Genomic DNA, 16,168 nt, shown 5'->3' with positions numbered 1-16,168 from the left:
CTTCAATGTCCCATCCATCCATTTTCTTTTCTCTTTAGAGATGAAGCACATCTTACAGACAGTCACAGGACATTCCAGCAGAGGTGGGATCCAGCAGGTTCTCACAGGTTCCCGAGAGTAGGTTACTAATTATTTGTGTGTGCCGAGGTTACTTTTCACTGGTGATTTTGCCACGCGATTTTGGCTTAGTGATGCCCCCCCTCTCCTCAGCAGTAGCGCCAAGAGAACTTGAAGCAGTCGAAAGGTGAGGTGCACCGGCGTATGCAGCTCCCGTTCCTGCATCTGCTTCTCTCAAGGATCGGGCGCAACGGCTGTGTCCTGCCACAGCCCCGCCCCAGGAATGCGTCAGCCTTTAAATGCCCGCCTCGCCTCGCCCCCCCGGGCCTGCCGTGTCTCCGCCCAGCCCCATTGGCGCTACGCCACAGTTTGAATCCCAACACCATGGGAACCTGTTACTAAATTTTTTGGATCCCACCACTGGGTGGGGGTGTGGGTAGTGATAAGTGTCATGTGCATGATGATGTCATTTCCGGTTTATGTGGAAGTGCCATTATTGCATAGTGGGGGCTTCCATAGAGTTTTTGGGGAGAGTAGTCCCCGTGTGCAGTGCTGGTGGCCCGCGATAAACCGATATGACATCATGGTGTGCAGCGATGCTTCACCGGGCCCCTCTTCCTTGTTCGCTTCTCCCACCAGTCACCTGAGTGCAGGCGGGTAGCTGAACCAATCGGTGAGCGATTGCCCACCATTACCAAGCAATGAGTATCCCTGTCCCAATAACGCACGGACAACAAGGAATGACAGTGTTATGTTTTATTGGCATAAATTCCCCGGCTTTGTTGAGATCCATGGGGAATAAGTTACCTGTTTCAACATTACACCAGTTTAACTATCAAGACCTTTCCCAAAGAATTCTGGGATTACCGGTTTGGGAAGTTGATGGGAATCGGTACCCTCCCTCCCAGAATTACAGCTCCCAAATTTCCATCAAGAGAGGGAATCAATTTCGGATCACCTGGCTGCCACATTTTATACCACGTTCTTGGCATGCCAACGTCAAGCAGCGCCCATTTTCGCAGCAGCGTTTCAGTTGAAACACCGGTTCTCGTGGAGAGCAAACGCCAGGATAGTTCTTCTGGGCGCAACCCATCCCCCAGGACACCACGCCAGACAGTTTGCCGTTGCACACCAGTGGCCCACCGGAGTCTCCCTGCAGGCAAGGAAAGAAAATAAAAAAAATTAATCTCCCTATCAAGTTAAGGTCAATAGCCGCCTTCCCCCTTCGGAACACGGCTTTCTCTTCCATTAGATTGTCAATGCACTCCTGAGCTGATAGGCGCATCAAATTGAGGAGGGGAAACCAATTTGAGGTCCTCAGGAAAAAACATGGCACAAAAATGAACTAGATAATTGTACATGACAAGCTGGGGTCCCACAAGACTTGCAGATGATAGAAATCCCTCCACTGGCGGCCCCCAGTCTCTGCTCAGCCCTTTCTCAATTTTCTCGTGCCTCCTCTTTCTGCTTCTGATGCTTTCTCTGAAACCTGCAGTCATTTTATATTGCCTTGGTTGCTAGGCAACCCCAGGATGTCAATTATGATCTTGTAAAAAATCTAAGCTGACATTCTCAAGGTTTTTGCAGGGAGGGATAGCCCCCATCTTTCTTTCTTTCTTTCTTTCTTTCTTTCTTTCTTTCTTTCTTTCTTTCTTTCTTTTCTTTTCTTTTCTTTCTTCTTCCTTCCTTCCTTCCTTCCTTCCTTCCTTCCTTCCTTCCTTCCTTCCTTCCTTCCTTCCTTCCTTCCTTCCTTCCTTCCTTCCTTCCTTCCTTCCTTCTATTGCTAACACCTTTATTTCTTCCTTCCTTCCTTCCTTCCTTCCTTCCTTCCTTCCTTCCTTCCTTCCTTCCTTCCTTCCTTCCTTCCTTCCTTCCTTCCTTCTTTTGCTAACACCTTTCTTTCTTTCTTTCTTTCTTTCTTTCTTTCTTTCTTTCTTTCTTTCTTTCTTTCTTTCTTTCTTTCTTTCTTTCTTTCTTTCTTTTTTTCTTTCTTTTTTTTTTCTTTTTTTTTTTTTTTTCTTTTTTTTTTCTTCTTCTTTCTTCTTTCTTTTCTTTCTTTCTTCTTTCTTCTTTCTTTCTTCTTTCCTTCCTTCATTGCTAACACCTTCCTCTTCCTTCCTTCCTTCCCTTCCTCTTCCTTCCTCTTCCCTTCCTTCCCTTCCTCCCTTCGCCTTTGTCATTCCTTTCTTTCTTTCTTCTTTCTTCTTTCTCTTCTCTTCTTCTTTCCTTTCTCTTCTTCTTCTTTCTTTCTTTCTTTCTTTCTTTCTTTCTTTCTTTCTTGGCCCCACTGTTCAGATTTTTTGATCCACCTTCTAGGTTAGAATTATATGATTATTCAGAACACGGTTGTATAATTCTGGACTACGCCATCCTGAAATTGGGATTTACAGGTCCTGTTTTTAATTATCTTCTGCACTTTCTGCACTAGCAACTCAGGGAGAGGGCCATATAACATCTTTTATCCTCCCATGCTGCCTTTTGTGACGCAGAGGTTTTGAAACGACATGGCAAGCATTCAGCAATAGGGTCATAGAATGGCTTGGCTGTATATGCACCTACCCCATTTCTTACCTGGCAGGAATCTTTTCCTCCCTCTACGTAGCCGGCACAGAACATATTAGATGTGATGCGACCGGGGTAGGCCGCTTGGCAGGTAGATGTGGAGAGAATGGGCACATCCAGGCAGTGGAGATTGTTTGGGTAGAACACTGGAACAGAGAAAGGTCCATTGGTTCAAAAGCTAATCTAGTGCCAACCAATCACAGGGTCTTGCTGAACCACCAATCAGTGACTAAGCAATTGGGACTGCAACCAAACATTTATTCAACTGTATCTCCACCTTAGCAGAGGTGGCTGGAAGATTTTGGGGGGTAGTATTAGCAGCCAGAGTTACCAACAGTAGTAAACCAGGAGGTGATGCTTTGAAAAATACCTCGCCAATGTCTGCGGACGATCATTTACAAATGATTAAGATGGCCAACCTTTTTTCCAGATGACAACACTACCGCTAACTCATTACACAATTTCAGTTGTTTGGTCATCTACCTTCAAGCAATTTACGTGGACCCTCCTTTCTTTTGTCTTGTCATCTTTCTGGCGCAACAGGTTTGGTTTATCGTGGGAGGATCACGGGCCCCTTTCCTCTCTCGTACATTCTCCAGCTATGTCCGAGTCACTCAGAACCGAAAGGGAGGCCTCGTTTCTATCACAGCTCACAGAAGTATGGGACCTACAGAAGCGTAGCTAGGGAAAATGAGTTTTGCTGCGCCCCCCCCCCCATGTTTGTTTGTGTTTTTTGTAATTTTTAGTGTTTTTTCAGTTTTTGGCCTGCAGGGGGCGCATGTTTTAGCATAGTATAGCAAGCCTTTATTGGCATAGACAACAGTACAACAATAATAAAAAAGGATTAAAAAGCATATACAATACAGGAAATAAATGTTAGGTCGAAGGAAATCTACTGGCGTCGAAGGAAATCGTTAGGTCGAAGGAAATCTACTGGCAGACTTTCTCCTGGAAATTACTAAATTTCCAGGAGAAAGTCTGCCACTATCATACAGAGAGAAGGATCAGGATTGTCCAACAAGTAGTGGGCGCATGTTTTAGGCTAGCAGCATCAAAATTTCAGGGTATCTTTAGGAGACTATCCTGATGATAACAGCCAGGTTTGGTGAAGTTTGGTGCAGGAGGTCCAAAGTTATGGACTCTTAAAGGTGTAGCCCCCAACTTTATTAGTCTCTATTGGAAACAATGGGGCAATTCCCCCTTTGGGAGTCCATAACTTTGGACCCCCTGAACCAAACCTCACCTAACTTGGTTGGTATCATCAGGAGAGTCTCCTGAAAACTCCCTGAAATTTTGGTGCTGCTAGCCTAAAAACTACGCCCCCCTGCAAGCCAAAAACTGAAAAACATTTTTAAAAATACAAAAAACAAACCTGGAATTTTTGTTGCCCACCCCCCAGGCGCGCGCCCAGTGCGACGCGTATCCCCTTGCAGCTAAGCCTCTGGGGGCCTATCAACACAGTGGCCACTACTCACCTCCCGTTGTTAGCGTGTTACCCCAGCCTGAGACGAGACAGTTTTCCCCAGCCACGGGGCAGCTTTGGGAAATGTCGATGGGTTGCACAAAGGCACTGAAACGGACTGGCTGGGCCAGTTTGATCAACATGAAATCGTTATCGATGGTACGCTCGTTGTACTGGGGATAGCGGATGGCCTTTTCCACCTGGATGTGCTGCTCTGTACCTTCCTCGACGGAGGTGTCGTGTTCACCAAGGTGTGCGACGAGAGTGCGGGGGCTGCAAAGAAAGAGAAATAAAAGATCTGACCAAAAGTGTTGCTGGATGGTCCAAAGGACACAGCAGGCCAACCAGGTGTCTCTGGACGTTTGTTTAGCAGGCACGCAAAGGCCCTTGGGTTGCGCACCCCCGACTGGTATTCGGAGGTATACTGCTTCTGAACATGGAGGTTCCATTTAGACAACACGTGGTTTAGTACTATTACTCAACCACTTTCTCTCATACTACTTACTAAACCATCAGTAATTAGTGTTGTGGAGCCTGGCGGCCATATTCTAGCAGCCTTTGCTGCTAGAACACAGCCATGCAGCCTGGAAACCACACAACACCTCAGTGATTCCAGCCATGAAAGCCTTCGACAATAGACTAGTAAATTAGTAGCCATTAATGGGCTTCTTTGTTATTTTTTCCCCTTTTAATGCCACTAAGAAACTGAATTATGTAGTTGTGTGAGGGCCACAAAATTTATTGCGTCTCCGTCAAAGTTCATCTATATTTTGAAACCAAGGAGCCTAAAAAAAATATTTTTTCTCAAAGTTTAATGAAGGCAGGTATTTATTTTACGTGGATTTTTAATTATTGTTTTTCACTTGATAAAGTATCACGTACCATTTGTTTGTTAACTTACCTACAGGACAAATTTATAGTATTGACTGCGAAAGATCAATCTTGAGCCGAACACAAAATTAGATCAATCTAATAAATATATAATAGCCTAGCTACAGTCCTGTGGCTTTGCCTTTATTCCATAAAATGGGTTAGGGTAGGCCCAGTATTTCATAAAAAGTGATGATGTTTTTACTGTTTTGCCACCTGACTGAGATGTTGTTGTCTGCATACATTTAGAGATTGTTATCTTATCCATATCCTGTGTAAACCACAACCTAACCATCCCTTGTTGTTTATCTGGGATTTTTGGTTGCTTCCCCATGGTGTAGGAGTGGCGAGGGAGGTTAAGGAGGCCTCCGTATTCAATCTGGAGGAAACCAGGTTTGATTCACCAGCTCTGTCAGCTTCTGAGGCTGTGGAGGCTTATCCTGGGGAATTCAGATTGTGCCCCTGTACGCCCCACACATCAGCCAGCTGGGTGACCTTGGCTAGTCACAGCTTCTCGAGTTCTCTCAGTCCCCACCCCACCTCACAGGGTACAGGGCGGAAGGGCAGGAGATCAAGTCCTTTGAGTTCCCTGCAGGAGAGAAAGGGGGATATAACCAAACCCTTCTTCTGAGCCTCTGCCCCACTCCCAATTTCACAGGGTGTTTGTTGTGAGGGGGGAAGGGCAAGGAGATTGTCAGCCCCTTTGAGTCTCCTTGCAGGAGAGAAAGGGGGGATATAAATCCAAACTCTTCTAGGTAGCAGTTGGCCATCTTCTGTGACTGCAACTGATCTGCAGGGGACAGAGGTTTAGTTTGTATGCAGAAAATGGCCAGTTCGGAAGGCCGGCTCATTGGCATTTTACCCCATTTAAGTCCCTCCGCAAACCCTGCCCTCCTCAGGATCTACCCCAACTATCCAGGCATTTCCCAACCCGGAGTCGGCAACCCTACTAACTGGCAAAAAAATATCACAGGATGAAGAGTGTAGTGGAGTAAAAGCTAATAAACAAACCCAAACCTGCTACATCCACAGAGAACATAGATATGCATGCAAAGTCCAACGAGTTGCATTCTGTGTTGCTAGCAAGCACTCAGCCAAGAATCGCAATGATATTCATACTTAGACGGAGATTCTAGATTACGTCCTATTTTTGCGCTTTCCCGCTTCACGAAGCTGACTTCCAGCCTACCTCGCCCTTTGCTGCAAAAATCCTTTTCTCAGCCCCCCCCAGATCTGGATAAGGATCTCTGTCTTTGCTTGTGATGCTCGTAAGTTTCCTATGAAGTTGGACAGGACACGGCTAGGTTTCTTGCTGCATATTTTGTTTGTCTGTTTACATATGTCCTCGGCTGTTTATTGTTCTACCCTGTGTTATCTTTTTGTTTCTGTAAACTAGGAAATAAGTCTGAGCACATTCACTTTAATTCTGTAATTAGGAGCAGGCTAACCTTTGAATTCAGATGTTATGACTACACTCTATCAAACCTCACCATGGTGGCACTAGAGGGAAACGTTATATTCACTCCGTGGCATTTTATGAACCCTACCACTGCCCGGTAACTGCTGCAGATCAAATTAATATTAATGAGCAATGTAAAAGTTGGCTTTTCTCTCCTCTGTACAGCATAAGAACATAAGAACATAAAAACATAAGAACAAGCCAGCTGGATCAGACCAGAGTCCATCTAGTCCAGTCCCCCCTGCTACTCAGGGTCTACCAGGTGCCATTGGGAGTCTGGCTATTTGCAGATGTGAAAAGCACGGTCTTCTTCATGGTTGTGCTGTTCCTTTGAAAGCACCTGGATCACATACTTGCACCCCAGATCAAGGAGGATCAAGATTGGTAGCCATAAATCGACTTCTCTATAAATCTGTCCATGCCCCTTTTAAAGCTATCCAGGTTAGTGGCCATCACCACCTCCTGTGGCAGCATATTCCAAACACCAATCACACGTCATGTTGAAGAAGTGTTTCCCTTTTATTAGTTCTAATTCTCTTCCCCAGCATTTTCAATGGATGCCCTGGTTCAGTATTGTGAGAAAGAGAGAAAAATTTCTCTGTCAACATTTTCCCCACCTCCATGGCTAATTTGATAGGACTTCAATCCTATCCCTCAGACGCCTCCAAACTAAAAGAGTCCCCAAACGCTGCAGCCTCTCCTCATAAGGAAGGTGCTCCAATCCTTCAATTATCCTCGTTGCCCTTCTCTGCACTTTTTCTATCTCTTCAATATCCTTTTTGAGATGCAGCGACCAGAACTGGACACAGTACTCCGCGCACGCATCTAATGCTTTATATAAGGGCATGACCGCTGAACACAGTACTCCAAGTGCAGTCGCACCACTGCTTTATATAAGGGCATGACAGCAAATTCCTTCCACCAAAATCCCCACGTTTTGGATTGTAAGTAAAGACACACCTGTATCTCTGGCTGCCCAGCAAGTAATTGCTTCTCCAGTGAGCCTGCAGTAGGAAGTCAGTCTTTTATACTCACTTTTTGTAGCAATGGGCTGCGGAGATGATCCAGCGGTCATTGATCAGGGATCCTCCACACCACCGCAACTCAGCCCCAGAGGGTTAAAAGACTCTGCCAAGGCTGGGAGGGTTGACACTGCATCTGGCTGTGATCTTTAGATACACATGTCGCCATAGATATCCACAGCGTGGCCGCCAGGGAGACACAAATCGGGCCAGGAGATCTGTTCAACGCCAGTGGGAGGCTAACTTTTTCAGGGTAGGGACTCCTGTGGCTTGAAGCTGCCCAGGTTGCGATTCTTGGTGCCAGACACAAACCCACCAGCCAAGTATGGCAGACCACCAAGTCACTAAGAAGTCTTCGGTTTTTGCTTATCAGTCAGGACTGCAAAACCAGGGAAATCTCACCGACCTGCTCTGATTTGAAGGACTCCAGCTGCCAGGTACTTCAAGGAGCAGCAGTGGCGTAGGAGGTTAAGAGCTCATGTATCTAATCTGGAGGAACCAGGTTTGATTCCCAGCTCTGCCGCCTGAGCTGTGGAGGCTTATCTGGGGAATTCAGATTAGCCTGTGCACTCCCACACACGCCAGCCAAGTGACCTGGGCTAGTCACAGCTTCTCGAGCTCTCAGGCCCCGCCCACCTCACAGGGTGCTTGTTGTGAGGGGGAAGGGCAAGTGAGGATTGTCAGCCCCTGAGTCTCCTGCAGGAGAGAAAGGGGATATAAATCCAAACTCTTCTTCTTCTTCTTCTTCTTCTTCTTCTTCTTCTTCTTCTTCTTCTTCTTCTTCTTCTTCTTCTTCTTCTTCTTCTTCTTCTTCTTCTTCTATCACCAGAGCAACAAGCAGCACAGCATTTGTATACTCAAATGTTTTGATGCAGGACAAGCATTCATTTCACCTCAGTTGACTTAATTATTGGAGGTCTGCTTGTTGCTTACTACTGATTTGCAAGGATTTTCGCTGAAGAGATATTGTTTATACAGAGACTCGTCTTTTGTGTATATTCTGGGACGCCTTTTCTGTCTGTTATATGTTAGCCATGCATTGTATTATTTTCGGTTGTTCATATTTGGGCTACTTGATATAGTACTTTCTAATCATTTCTGTTAAAGGTTATCATTTTACTACTGGTTTTTGGAGCCAGACAGAGTAATTTTTCTCGTAGTAGAAACCCACGAGTATCCCAGGGTACCTATAAAGTAAAGTAAAGTTTCCCTCACAGTCAAGCTCAATCTGGGGTACCATTAAGTAGCAGTGATTTCCCATAGGCAAGCCTTTGCGGTGCTAGTTTGTCAAGCAGCTTTACCTGGTTTCCTACCCCCTCTCAGCTATGAGAGCTAGGTACTCATTTTACCGCATCAAGAAAATGGATGGATGGATGAGCTGGACTTTATGTTGCTGCCAGGATATTTGACCGAGGGGCTCGAACTCCTGACCGTGTGAGTGGCAGTGCGAGCACTTAACCACTACACCACGCGGCTCCTGTTAGGGTACCTGTGGGTTTCCTCAAATAGCAACCCACCTCCCAGGTGCTGTTTCAGGATGGCGGAAGCTCCTTCTCTACATAAACCTTGGTTCTGAACCTTACGTGTGCTGGAATCAGAACTCACAACTTGGGGTGGAGACTTAGGCCCAGTCTGCATACTCTCTGTAACGTACAAAGAGGTTGTTCAGCACTGGGCGATGGACGTCCTGCAGGAAGAGAGAGGTCCATAAATGGGACATCACAAAAGAGAAGGTCTTCTCCTGAATATTATCTGAGCCCAGGTGGTGGCTTAACCTTTGAGACCGAAAATTCAAACTGAAACCCAAAACCCACTTATTTATCGCAAAGTGCCAACACAGCAATTTATCCTGAATACTGAGGTTTTAGTTCAGAAAAAACAGTTGGCTCCGAGGCTTGCGTTACTCGGGAGTAAGCTTGGTGGTAGTCAGTGGCTTTGCTTTGAAGCAACCGTGCAACTCTTCCAACGGGAGAATCACGACCCTAGGAGGGTTTACTCAGAAGCAAGCCCCATTGCCAGCAAACAAGCTTACAGGTAAAGGATCGCGCTTTAGTTCTTCTCATGAAAATCAGTGGGGTTTAACAGCGCTTAACAGGGTTACCTACATTGCTTCTCCAAAACTAGGTCTTAGGTTTAATGCTAATAATTCAGCCCAGCGGCCCAGGCCAGCCTAGATGTTGGGGACACATTGTTTTTATGTGCCCACAGAGAGGGCTCTGAGTGCCACCACTGGCACCCATGCCATAGGTTCGCCACCACTGCACTATACTCTTTGCCACTGAAAGAGTAAAGCGCAGTCAGCTATTAGTGTGACAGGGTAGAAATGTTTATGCTTCCGCACTGGAAAATAGTCCGAATGAATATGAGAATTAACATTCATTTTTAAGCCTGCCTTTGTCAAACCCATCATTCCATGCATATTTAAACATGATACTTTGATATAAGAAGAAGAAAGAAGAAGAAGAGTTTGGATTTATATCCCCTCTCCTGCAGGAGACCTAAAGGGCTGACACCTCCTTGCCCTTCCTCGCCAACAAACCCCCTGTGTGAGGTAGGTGGGGCTGAGAGAGCTCCGAAAAGCTGTGACTAGCCCAAGGGTCACCCAGCTGACGTGTGTGGGAGTGTACAGGCTAATCTGAATTCCCCAGATAAGCCTCCACAGCTCAGGCGGCAGAGCTGGGAATCAAACCCGGTTCCTCCAGATTAGATACACGAGCTCTTAACCTCCTACGCCACTGCTGTTCATATTCATATGAAAATATGTTCATATTTTTTTAAGGGAAATAAATAAATCGCTGACTGGATAGTCTCATGGTATATTCGCTTTCCATCTGAAGAAGGGTGCCCTAAGCCGGCGTCTCCATTTGGCACGGACACCCCCACCTGGCTGCATGCACCTTGGAGGGGGGAGGAAGCTTCTGAATTCCAGAGCTGGTGGTGGCAACAGGAGCCTGCGGGGGGTGGGGGAGAGCCTCAGATGCCTCGCCAACAAGCTGGCAAGCAGTGGTGGCAGCCAGGCTTGGCGGGTGGAGGGCGGGAGGGAGGGAGCACACAGGCGGCCACAGACAGCTGGATCCGCCCGCAGACATGCCTCACTCTGAGTCTCTTAAAGGAGAAGTGGGGATGGCAGAAGGCAAATGGAGGGTGGGGGGGAGCAGAACCAGGTAGGCACTAGGACCCAAGCAGACAATTCTACAACTAGGGCAATTCCGCACTCGAGTAAAATAGGTTCGACCCAGTTCCCTGAGAAGTGTACTGACCTAGGTCGAAGCCATTGTTGTTCCCCACTGCAACCAGCTTGATCCCAGCCAGAGGGCGAATCATCCTGTGCCCTTCGCCGCCCGTCTGATTGGTTACCGTTCACGGCCATGTTCCGGCCGTATCCACACCTTGTAAAAAACTGCCACAGGAATGGGAGGACGGCGGCGGCGTTTATTGGCCAGCCAGCGTGATGCCTGAAAACGCCAGCTGTGATTGGCTGAATGGGGACCTTGGCACCAGAGATTCCGCGAATCACTGAATCTGAGCTGAGTTCGAAGGGTTCCCTTGAAAGCAGCAGTCCCTAACTGGAGTCGAAATTTGATCAAGCAGCACGGGCGGTTGGTACAAAACCACGTTTATCCCAGTGGTTGTATGGAGCACTTAGGTCAACGCCTCTAACTTAGGTCGACATAACTCCTGCGCGGAATCAATTCTAAGCAGGTCCAGGACGGCAGATGAATATACAGTTCTCTACTTTAATCTTCCACAGAAAAGTATAGTGTTACAAACTGCTAGCTGCTGGGAGGGGAATCTAGGAGGCAGGGTTTGAGAGAAAGGGACCTCAGCGGATATGTCCCCCCAGAGTCCACTCCTTCCAAGCGTTTCATAGTCTTTAGACTCCCATTTCCTTCACTTCCAAGGTGTCATGGAATTGACAGGGTCCCAGCTTAGTATAACAAATATTTGAGTTGAATTATTTGCACCTTTGACTTTAGAGACTGCTTGAATGGAAAGACAGTGTTTGGGCAATTTCACATGTTGCTCACTTCCCCAGTAATCTAATGAACAATGTGTTTCTGTGCAGGTTCCAGCTAGCAATTAGTCTTAATGTAATTATAGCTAAAGAAGATCATAATTTCAGTGTACTTCATCTTACAGGAGGTGAACTGTACTTAAATGGAAACAAATTATCCAAATGCTTTTTCCAAATTTGCTTTGTCTTTATGTATATAAAGTCAAGCAATTCAATCAAGGGTTCCTTTAGGGCACAGGTGTCAAACTCATGGCCCTCCAGATGTTATGGACTGCAGTTCCCATCATCCCTTGCCAGCATCATGCTGGCAGGGGATGATGGGAGCTGTAGTCCATAACATCTGGAGGGCCACGAGTTTGACACCTGTGCTCTAAACCAAGCGTGCCTCATGTGGTACTCACAGACACTATGTAGGATTGTCAGTTGGCCGAATCCCCACTGAGAAATTAAATACAGATACATCCAGGTCTCACGGATTCTCCCTCCCCACTGCAGTGAAGACATCTACGTCTAGTGAAGACATCTACGTCTATCTTCTAGTGAAGACATCTACGTCTATCGCGGATTCAAATAATGTTACACAGCCCACAAACATGCGATTGGCTCGGTGGGTCTATCCTGATTGGCTGTCACGCCTTGTTGGGGCAGGAACTTTTTTGTTGGCGCGAAAAAACGTGCTAACGTGCTAAGGTTAGCACAAAAGCGCCTACGCACAGTGTCCCCGCTTATTCCGCTTTCTTATGAGTGGCTACTGTTCTCTCGTGCACACAGCACAACCGTTATAACAAAGATTGGGGAATCGGGCTATGATAGTGACTCTCTGAACATGCTAACCCTTACTGAGACATTTGCCCTCATCAAAGAGCGGCTACTAGCAATGGATTATCGACAACTGCAGAGCTTGGCCAACAAATCCTGCTCACCAATGAACGTGGCAATTCCATTTGTGCAGGGAAACCCAGCCTACTATATTGCAGCGCTTACCAACCCTATGTATAGGAGAGCCTACATGCTGGCTAGATTTAACATTATGCCATTCCCCGCTCCATAGAGGAAGACTCAAGGGTCTACCCAACGATACGAGGCTTTGCCCCTGCAGCCCAGGGCAGTTGGATTCCATTGGGCACATTCTCCTCCGCTGCCCACTTTACCAGAATCCAAGATCCAGCTTATTATTACAAGTCACTGACTCTATGAAAACCCTGACAGAGCTTCATAAAGTAAATATGCTCTTAAACTGTAATGACCTTGACTCGCAGTGGCAAAGTTTCTGGCTGAGGTTTGCGAACTGAACTTATGATCCAGTGTGAAGTTTTAGCTAGTAATTTAAACTGTATTTATATAGCATGTTCTGTATGCCAATAAAGGCTTATTGAAATTGTTCTCTCGTGAACACGGTTCAACGTTAGCCTCAGCTGGCACGAAACAAAAAAAAGGCTGCACACGCATCTCGCACAGCCCGCCGCGTTCTGATTGGCCGGAAGCCCCCACGTCACTCTCTATGGCGGGAAAATTGAATCCACATTCAATCCCCAATCCTCCCCACGGATCTGGATGGGAGGAGTGTTTTTTAAGAAGGCGCACATCCATGCAGGTTCTTAAAAAAACACATGGTAATGTGGCGTAGGAGGTTAAGAGCTGGTGTATCTAATCTGGAGGAACCGGGTTTGATTCCCAGCTCTGCCGCCTGAGCTGTGGAGGCTTCTCTGGGGAATTCAGATTAGCCTGTGCACTCCCACACACGCCAGCTGGGTGACCTTGGGCTAGTCACAGCTTCTCGGAGCTCTCTCAGCCCCACCCACCTCACAGGGTGTTTGTTGTGAGGGGGGAAGGGCAAGGAGATTGTCAGCCCCTTTGAGTCTCCTGCAGGAGAGAAAGGGGGGATATGAATCCAAACTCTTCTTCTAATAAGGGGGAGAGGGAGCGCCAGAACTGGGATGAGTCCATGCTTGGCGGTGCAGCTGTGGGGAGTTTCTCGTGAAACCTGGATATTTTGCGTGAATATCACGCGATTCATTGGCAGTGGGGATTCCACCAATTGTCTGACCAAAAAAATGTCAACTCCTTTTAACAGAGTATTGTTTACTAGGTGAAGTTGTTTACCTCCATGCCATTAACATTTCTGCTGCCCTTTTCCACACATCAAGTCTTTGTTAAAGGGGCAGGACATTTTTTTCCCAGGCCATTTGGTAACCATGGCTCCGGCAGACACCTTTCTTGGCGTCCACCAAGTATTTTTTAGAAAATGGGTGGGAGCAGGTGGGGTTTTTGCCCAGCAGGCTAGTGGAGATTAGATTGTGCAGATTTTTTTTCAAATGTTGCTTTGGCAGCAGCTGCCCCCAGTCTACAAAGATCTTCGCTGTGCGACTGAAGGCGAGCTGTGGCAGCCATTTTACGGCTCCCTCTGCCTCTTGGGGCCACCATTTTGTGGCTGGCTCCACCTCCTGAAATAGACATTTTGCGTCGGTCATATTGTGTCTGAGTCCACCACCATGTATCAGAATTCCAAAGGTAGTCGCAGTCCAGAAAGGGGACCTCTGCTCTATAGCCACTGGCAAGAGACGGTGATTTGGCGCTGCATTTGAGAAGCTGGGGGACAAATGGCGAATCCCTAAGGAACACAGTAGAAGGATGCCAACTCAGGCCTGGAGAAACCTCGAGAAGGTGCCCGGAAACAGTGGTATCTGAAGTAGGGAGAGACCTCAATGGGTCGTAATGCCATGGCGTCCACCCTCCAAAGCATTCGTTTTCTCCCGGGGAACCTGGTGTCTGTACTCTGGAAATGAGCTGCAATTCTGGGAAATCCCCCAGTTCCGTCGGGAGGCTGGTAACCCTAATTACACTGGGAATATCAGAGAACGTGGGGTCGATCAAGCACAGGTAGATGAGCAGAAGCAACTGGGGATAAAGTGCAGAAGGCAAAGTGCCTTGTGTTTCATACCGGTGGTCCCTGGTTCAATACATAGTTTCCCCAGCTAATGGGCTTGCCATTGGGAAATGCATGGAGATTTGGGTGTGGTGCTTAAGGAGGGCTGAGTTTGGGGAGGGGAGAGGGGTTGCCAGGTTTTCCCCCAACCACTGGCAGGGGATGGGAGTAGGATTGCCAGATCCAGGTTGGGATGGAGCTTGGGGAAGACGGGGACCTCAGTGGGGTACAAACGGGCCACAGAGTCCACCCTCCAAAGCATCCATTCTCTCCAGGGTAACTAAACTCTCCTGTGTGAAAATGAACTGTAGTTCTGGGGGGTCCTTAAGCTCCCCCTGACTGGCAATTGGCAGGGGGAACTCTGTGAGGATGGGATGTCACTCTAGGACTGTTTTTCCCATGACTATGGTATACCATATAGCAGTGATGGTGAAGCTTTTCGAGACCGAGTGCCCAAATTGCAACCCAAAACCCACTTATTTATCGCAAAGTGCCAACACAGCAATTTAACCTGAATACTGAGGTTTTAGTTTATAAAAAACGGTTGACTCCGAGGCATGCGTTACTCGGGAGTAAGCTTGGTGGTAGTTGGTGGCTTTGCTTTGAAGCAACCGTGCAGCTCTTCCAACGGGTGAATCACAACCCTAGGTGGGTTTACTCAGAAGCAAGCCCCATTGCCAGCAACCGAGCTTACTCCCAGGTAAAGGATCGCACTTTAGTTCTTTGCATGAAAATCAGTGGGGTTTAACAGCGCTTAACAGGGTTACCTACACTGCTTCCCCAAAACTAGGTCTTAGGTTTAATGCTAATAATCGAGCCCAGCGGCCCAGGCCAGCCTAGGTGTGTGTGTGTGGGGGGGGGGACTATGTTTCCACGTGCCCACAGAGAAGGCTCTGAGTGCCACCTCTGGCACCTGTGCCATAGGTTCACCACCACTGCCATATAGTCCTCCCTCCAAACCTACCCGTTCCTTCTGTTAACTGTAATCTCTGTTAGCTGTAACTGTAATTCCAGAGAACACCATGCCCTGTTTGGAGGTTGATTACCCTATAGCAGTGGTTCTCAACCTGGGGTAGGCGTAACCTGAGGGGTACTCGCCAGAGCGTTTGGGGGTATGTGAAAAAATTACATAATGGGCTTGCAAATATGGGGGTACAGTTTTAAATAAATGTGTTGTCAAGGGGTACACGCGTTAAAAAAAGGGTAGGGAACCATTGCCCTATACAGGATCCTTGCTTTAGGTTCTGCCTAATGGGCCCTTGAGAGTTATTGCCCTTTCGAGTCCGTGTCTCACTGTCTTGCCCAGGCTAGTGCCGATTCAAGGGCTCATCCCACAACTGATTGGCACGGGAGTTTTGACTTGCTCCGCCTCCGACCTGGGCCGGTTCACCCCACCTTGGGAAGCCTGCTGGGCTGAGGGTCCCTGCAGCTCGCCATGTTGATGCCGAATTTAGTGCGGACACCGATCAGCATAGCCCGCTGCAGCCCAGAACTCCTGAGCTCACGCGACCCGCCGGCTTCAGCCTCCCTGGCAGCCGGGACTACAGGAGCACGCCACTGCGGCCAACTTATTGCCCTTTAGAGTAAACGGGATTGGCCTGGAAGGACCCATAACCTGACTCAGAACCACGCTCTTATTTGCCGAGTTTCATTGATCGTTATCAACTCCTGCATTCATGCCGCCGTTTTCATCCTTCTGCTTTCACGGACCCATTATTGGTTTTAGTGGTTTTTACAAGGGAACGTTACCTTTTTAAAAAATTTCAGCTCAAGATGCTCTCAGCGTTCCCATTTT

At 47.4% G+C, this 16,168-nt stretch overlaps 1 protein-coding gene across 1 annotated transcript; it reads right to left on the bottom strand.

Annotated features, from left to right (window-relative positions):
- Window positions 1-1,000: 1,000 nt before the first annotated feature.
- LOC125428000 (trypsin-3-like) lies at window positions 1,001-15,846 on the bottom strand. Its single transcript, XM_048487573.1, is given in 8 exon segments — window positions 1,001-1,210; window positions 2,629-2,765; window positions 4,095-4,354; window positions 7,446-7,516; window positions 7,518-7,650; window positions 9,073-9,119; window positions 14,223-14,345; window positions 15,769-15,846. Coding segments are annotated over 8 exon segments (1,059 nt in total).
- Between the last annotated feature and the right edge of the window lie 322 nt (window positions 15,847-16,168).

Source organism: Sphaerodactylus townsendi, linkage group LG03 (assembly GCF_021028975.2).
Source record: "Sphaerodactylus townsendi isolate TG3544 linkage group LG03, MPM_Stown_v2.3, whole genome shotgun sequence".
NCBI classification, from domain to species: domain Eukaryota; kingdom Metazoa; phylum Chordata; class Lepidosauria; order Squamata; family Sphaerodactylidae; genus Sphaerodactylus; species Sphaerodactylus townsendi.
This window is presented reverse-complemented; position numbering and strand designations above follow the sequence as displayed.